General features: G+C 44.6%; 1 protein-coding gene across 7 annotated transcripts in view; it reads left to right on the top strand.

Moving 5' to 3' along the window:
• Positions 1-2401: 2401 nt before the first annotated feature.
• The window catches only part of N4BP2L2 (NEDD4 binding protein 2 like 2), a 46004-nt gene continuing 41273 nt past the window's right edge, over positions 2402-7132 (top strand). For 4 of the 7 annotated variants that reach the window (XM_068672857.1, XM_068672839.1, XM_068672877.1 and 1 more), the window contains exons 1-3: positions 2402-2625; positions 2943-3095; positions 4885-6317. In XM_068672857.1, coding sequence (XP_068528958.1) covers positions 2437-2625; positions 2943-3095; positions 4885-6317 — 1775 coding nt within the window. In that variant the 5' untranslated portion in view covers positions 2402-2436. Of the gene's footprint in view, positions 2626-2942; positions 3115-4884; positions 6318-7132 lie in introns of those variants that run through there. The other 3 variants (XM_068672847.1, XM_068672867.1, XM_068672888.1) reach the window with 3 other exon arrangements.

The raw sequence follows: 7132 nt of genomic DNA, 5'->3' as shown, positions 1-7132 counted from the left end.
ATCAGAGGGTAACTGGAAGGAATGTCTGATGTGGTTACTAACGGTCACTCTTTTATTTTTACCATGTATGGCAAATAAACTAATGTCAGAGACTTTATTCCTACCAAAGATAAAATTTAAAATATGAACATTTTCCTCAGGTGTTTTGAAAGCATAAATGTAGCAGATACTTAAAATGGGCATATCGCTTACACGAGCTGTTGTATGCACTAATGAAACTGAAAAATTACTTTTAAGGACTTTTAAATATTTTTTAAAAAGACTGTTTGCATTGCATAATACTGCAAAATTTGAAAAACAGAACATAGCCACAGCATGGAAGAATATACTCTAGGTATGCCGAATGAGTTGGAAGCTCATGTAAGAAGTGTGACACATATCTTGGAGGCTTGTGCACCTCTTCCACTGGGGACAATCCTCATTGGAAATTTAGGATCTTGCTCAAATCTTTGTTGTTAGTACACAAAAATCACAATGCCACTTAAAGCAAAATTAAAGTTCTGACCCTGAAAACTCAACATAATATTTTATTCTTAACGCAGTGATCAGAGTAAGCTAACCTCAGACAGGGATACACATAGGCAATTGCAGTAAGTATTCTTCTTCGAGGTTAAAGCCAAGGAAATAATGCTCTACTCAACACTGACAGGCCCAACTTCTTGGCAGAACATACTTTCACAGTTTATTTCATTACTAAAAAAGAAGAAAAAAAGACCCTCAGACAGCTTCAGGAAGGCAGACCACAGAAAGCAGACAGAACATGGCGTGGGTGCAGCAGAGGGTCGAGGAGGAAGGTGGAAATCAACACAGAGGAAACACAAAGAGGGGCTGCCAAATGCAGCTATGTGCACGGTAGCTGGGATTTTTTTTTTTTTTTTATTTCACCAAGAATAAATCACTGAATGGTTTAATACTGATTTAGAGCAGCAAAGTTTAGGGCCGGAGGGCAGACCCGGGAAACTACAGGCCTGTCAGTTTGACCTCAGTGCCAGGGAAGCTCATGGAGCAGATCCTCTTGAGAGTCATCATGCGGCACTTGCAGGGCAAGCAGGCGATCAGGCCCAGTCAGCATGGGTTTATGGAAGGCAGGTCCTGCTTGACGAACCTGATCTCCTTCTATGACAAAGTGACGCACTGGGTGGACGAGGGAAAGGCTGTGGATGTGGTCTACCTTGACTTCAGCAAGGCATTTGACACCGTCTCCCACAGCATTCTCCTCAAGAAACTGGCTGCTCTTGGCTTGGACTGGTGCACGCTTCGTTGGGTTAGAAACTGGCTGGATAGCCGGGCCCAAAGAGTCGTGGTAAATGGAGTCAAGTCCAGTTGGAGGCCAGTCACTAGTGGCGTCCCCCAGGGCTCGGTGCTGGGGCCGGTCCTCTTTAACATCTTCATCAATGATCTGGACGAGGGCATTGAGTGCACCCTCAGTAAGTTTGCAGATGACACCAAGCTATGCGCATGTGTCGATCTGCTCGAGGGTAGGAAGGCTCTGCAGGAGGATCTGGATAGGCTGCACCGATGGGCTGAGGTCAACTGCATGAAGTTCAACAAGGCCAAGTGCCGGGTCCTGCACCTGGGGCGCAATAACCCCAAGCACAGCTACAGGCTGGGAGAGGAATGGTTGGAGAGCTGCCAGGCAGAGAAGGACCTGGGAGTGATGGTGGACAGTCGGCTGAATATGAGCCAGCAGTGTGCTCAGGTGGCCAAGAAGGCCAACGGCATCCTGGCTTGTATCAGAAACAGCGTGACCAGCAGGGCTAGGGAGGTGATCGTCCCCCTGTACTCGGCTCTGGTGAGGCCGCACCTCGAGTACTGTGTTCAGTTTTGGGCCCCTCGCTACAAGAAGGACGTCTTCAAAAGACATTTAGATGTAGAGCTTAGGGATATGGTTTAGTGGGGACTGTTAGTGTTAGGTCAGAGGTTGGACTCGATGATCTTGAGGTCTCTTCCAACCTAGAAATTCTGTGATTCTGTGAAAGTTGCTCATTGCATTGCAGTATGGCCAGCAGCACCCAAAGCTAGGGAACCACTGAGACACCCCCTAAGCTCCCCTAAGCCTGGCTGTGTGCAAGCCCAACACCTGCCCACACAGGAAAAAAAAATAATAATAATTAAAAAAAAAAAGAAGAAAGAAAGAAAAAGCAAAATAAAAATAGCCCCAAATCCACATTCCTGGATTTGTGGATTCCTGGGAGAGGAATGAAGGGGAACCTGCCTCATCCCACCAGCAACAAGTGGCCAATCTGTCCCTGTCCCTGTCCCCTGTCCCCTGTCCCCTGGTCCCAGTCCCCTTCCCTCTCCCCCTCCGTGCCCCAGCCCTGTCCCTGTCCCTGCCCCTCCCCCCTCTCAGCCACAAGCCCCGCCCCTCCCCTCACGCGCGCCAACCCCCAGCCAATCCGCGCCTCCCCTCTCCCACCTCCCCGCCCCCTCAGCCCAATGCCTCCTGGGAGCTGTAGTTCCCCGTGGGGGGACGGGGGCGGAACTACAACTCCCACCGCCGCCCGCCGGCTGAGGGAGGCTGAGGGGAGGCGGCGCCATTTTGCGAGCGAGGCCCCGGCCCCGCCGCCCTCCGCAGCGCCGGCCGGGGGCGCGCTGCTTTGTGAGGCGGCGGAGGACGGCCCCGAGGTTGGTCCCCTCACCCGCATGCGGCCGGGGCGGCGAGAGGGGGTCGGGGAGGCCGAGGAGGAGCTGGGGGCTCCGCCTGAGGGAGGTGTGGGGTCGGGGAGGGAGCGGCTGAGGCGCGGCCCCCCCCCCCCCCCCTCACCCGCAGGCAGCCGGGGGCTGAGGGCCTTGCCCTCGTCTGTAAGGTGTGCTGCGTGTGCCCTGCCTCTTCACATCGGGGAATTGATTGGAGTTTAGGGCTTGTCGTGTGACTTTGGGGGTTTGGCAGGTTGAATCCCGTGTGCGTCCTGTGTTTAACACCTCCAAACGTTTTCTTACAGAATTCTGACAGAGCTACGTGTCCAGTCTGCATCCCCTTCAAAGGGCAAGGCCACCACGTAGGTTGGGCTCGCTACCTGCCTGCTCAGCCCGCGCTGCCCTCCCTGAGTGTGCAGGTGGAAATGTGTTCACGTGCAACGCCTCTGGCCCAAGGGGTAGGCAGAGCAAGTCAAGGTTAGCCAAAAAAGGGTATATTCCTTGGGTGGCATGGTCACAGAGCTCTATCCTCCATCATTAGAGAAATTCTCACACAGACATGCTCCGTTTTTTCATTCCATACCAAAATACATGCTCTGCCTAAGCCCCATCCCAGAAGAGAGAGAAGGTTAAAAACTAATAAAGCAACATTTTTCTTCCACCCATGTTTTCGAGTGGAGGTAAGGTAGCATTTTGGGGAGATGGAGAATAGAGATGTAAGTCATACTTTCTCCTTAGCAGAAAGGAAAAACTGAGAAGCAGTAAAATGGTTCCTATCTCTTGAGAGGAGGTGAGACCATGGAACCCAGAGCATTGTTATGCCAACTCCAAGCAAGAAGGATAGTTGCATGGCCTCATTTCTCCCCATTCTGACATTAGCACTCTCTTCTGATTAATAAAGTTAAATATAAACCATACAATCTTCACTTAGATGTTTGGGAACTGAAGACGGCACTTTTTTTTTCTTTTGTTTGTACAGTTGTTGAGAAAGCGTCCAGATTAACACCTTTTCCTTCAAATTTTGCAAGTGAACATGAGGTGATAAGTGTTTCTTACAAATCTTCATGTGATACTACCTGCGGGTCCCTTTCAGGCAAAGGAGAAAAACTTTGTTTCTTGTCCAGAATAAGGAGCATGCAACATTATATTAATATTCACTCCTACAAAGCTGAAATGTTTCAAGGTTCACAGTAGTAGAACAAACCCTCTGGTAGGAGATGTACTAACTTTCTTATTTAATACTGCATTTTTTTATTTTTTTTTTTAAATGAAAGGTTTGCTGGATAAGCTACTTAGTCACTGTATTATAAATTAAGTGCTGTTGCTTTTTATTGCATTCTGTCTAGAACTTCAGAGTGCAAAGGAAAATGTAAATACACCTATTAGGGAGACAGAGAATGGATGAGGCAATGGCATGACTGGGTGTCACGCTGGTCAGCACTGTTTTGCTGTATGTTTTTAATTGTTCTCATCCCGTCTGTCCTTTTGGAGCTTACTGGCTCATTTTTATGTTGTAATCCATTTGGTGCATTGATTGCCTTTTCAGTTTATTTTTACAAACACGCAACCGAGTGGTTTTGGTACCTAACAAAGGTCTTTAGTTGTTCCAAAAACAGAAACATAATAACAGATTGCGGATTTAATTTTAAGTCTTTATTTAACTAGCACCAAATTATAAATGCCATCCAGCATCTGTTTGATTGGTGTTAAATGGAATAGCTGACTCCAGTTCCCATCACAGAAAAATAATCTTTGTGACTGAAGCATTTGCTTTTTCGCTGGCTGTTTTAGTGGTGATGTGAGGCTTCAGCATGCACTGGAGTTTGGCACATGTTTGTCCTATAATACAGATTTATGACACTTTCCAGATTCACATAGGTCAGTGGAGGACAGATGTTGTTGATCTGACTTTTTTTGCCCCCAAATATTAAATTCACATAAAAAGCATGATTTGTAAATTAAGTTTAAGTAAATATGAAGTTTGACTTCTGGACTGATATAGCTCTAACCTGTTTCTCAGGTAAAGATGTTCAGTAGTGTGGGTTTTTTGTTTAAATAAGCCTTCCAGTAGCTACTCTGCTTTTTTTTCTTGTTCAGTATGTTTCAGTTGTGATGGTGGAGAGTCTGAAGATGATGTACATTATAGGCCCGAATAACTTTACTCTTATACTTTACTTTGAAATTGTTGGTGCTAATAAGCATTCATAAGTATTCATTAGTGCTAATAAGTATTCATTTCTTTCAAAGATGCTTCATGCTGAAAGTAGAGTAAGGCTCTTGGAGTGTCAGGATGAAATCCCGATTGAACCATGTTCAAAAAAAATGAAGTCAACAGAAGGGGCTTATGAGAAACTCTCAGGGGATGACAACCAGTGCATTCAGGATGAAGTGGACCCTGACAGAACATCTAATGATTTGACACCAGTGAATCTCTCAGAAAGCCAGGGGGAACATGAACTGCAAAAGCAAGAGGAAATACCCATGGGTGTCTTGGGAACACCGAACAAAGTGCTTCCTGAAAATAATCTAGGGTTTAGTCGGCCTCTTGATTCAGAGATGGTAGAGAATATAAATCCTCCATTAATAAACAACGCTGAAGTTGAAGAAGAGAAAGATCCTCTTACATCCAGTAATGTCGAAGAAGATAATAAAAATAGCTGTAAAACATTCTCACTAAATAGAAGTGAATGGGATGATGAGTTTATTACAAGCAAAGAATTTATTGGACCGATTTACAAGCCGGCTGAAAGTAACAAACAGGACAAATCTGGAAGTTGTGGCGAATCTAGAAGCGATGTGGGAGATCAGGGTGAACTGCATGAAAACAGAGAGAACAGAAAGGAGGCAACGGTGATGGAAACTGTTTCTTCTGCTGTACCAGAAATGGATGATGAACTGAACCAGTTCTACAAGGAAATTCACCAGCTGGAAAGTGAAAATTTAAACACATTTCAGGAGAACATAATTGAAACCTCTCAGGAGCAACATTCTGCATATAACTGCAGTCAGACATCACAAGAGGAACATCAGCGTTCATCTCTGGGCAGCCCACGACCGTTTAATGAGAACGGGCATTGTTTCTCTGGAGAAGAGCAAAGTCAGAAAACAAGCAGTGAGCAGCAGTTTGTCACAGAAACAAGCGGCTGGAAACCTGAAAATGCCTTTAATGGACAAATAGATTCTGAGTATTGGAACAACTCCGTGCCTGAATTCAGACCTGCCTGGCAGTCAACCGAGTCTTTCATAGTACCTCAGGGGCTTCCTCCTCCTAGACTGAGCCATCAGTCGCCTTTTCAGATACTGAATTCCCCACTACAAAAAACAAATGCTTTCCCTTCTCAGCGGGATGACTTTTCTTATGAAAATTACTGTGGTTACCGTGGAAATAATGATACCAACTGTCATAGTCCATTGCCTGATCCAAGTGCCAGCTATATTGGTCATACTGATATCTGTAGTGCTCAGGTCTTCAGGAATGGAAATAATGAGCAGAATGGACCCCAAAATAATGGTTTCTGTGAAACCAGAGAAGAGTGTTGGAAAGATCCAAAAACGTACAGTACTGAAGGAATGCACAGATTTCCTTCCTTGCAGTTCCCTGAGGAACGATTTGGTTGTGCACAGAAAGTTCTCCTAATCTTAAGAGGCCTGCCTGGTTCAGGGAAATCAACACTTTCTCGGTAAGTAAAGACTTAAAGCTTGGGAACCTTATTCAAAATAAAAATTTTAAAGATTTTTTTTAAAAGTTGATCAGCAGGCACTTGGCAAACTTTGGTATTCATAAAGTAGGCTATTAAAATGCAGTCATTTTTACTATGTGAGGACATAACAGTAAACATTGGAATCATGCTTTGGGGCTTGTTTTCATTAGTAAGAGTTATGATGAACAGAAGCTGTTTTATGTTAATTTTAAAATGTTCTTTGTATCTTGTTCTGAAACTCTCACGTGGACTAGTAATGTTACGGTCTGCCTCTTTTCGTATTCTCAAATTCCTTCATTTAAAAAAAATGGTCATCTTCAAAGACCAGTAGAAGAATTTTGCTGCTCAGAAAACATGCAATTTGTGTACTGCTCGTTGTGTTTTCAGTGTCTTGATGAAATTGTGCATAATCCCAACCATTTTTTCATACTAACATCTGTCAAATTTATTTGAATGCACACAAGAAAAGTGTCATTTTGCCTTATTAATATACTCGTTGAAGTCTCTGACAGGGTTAAAGTAGGTACAAACTCCAGCGTGGATTTTTACTATTTTTTTGCCTAGCATAAAAAGCACATAGGTTGGCACAGAATGTAGGCACTATCTGTGGTAAATGAAAACAGGTTTCTCTTGCATACAAGAAGTTACAACAGCAGTACTTACTGATGGAGCTTCATGAAGAAACTATCCAATATGAATGGGATGTCTTTTGTGGTTATGTTCTGTTGTACGCTGGCAGTCCAAAACCACAGAAAATTTAAACAAACAACAACAAAAAAATCAGCTTGAAACAA

The sequence above is a fragment of the Anas acuta genome, chromosome 1 (assembly GCF_963932015.1).
Source record: "Anas acuta chromosome 1, bAnaAcu1.1, whole genome shotgun sequence".
Lineage (NCBI taxonomy): Eukaryota > Metazoa > Chordata > Aves > Anseriformes > Anatidae > Anas > Anas acuta.
The sequence above is the reverse complement of the archived record's forward strand: the minus strand, read 5'-3'. Positions and strand labels throughout refer to the sequence as shown.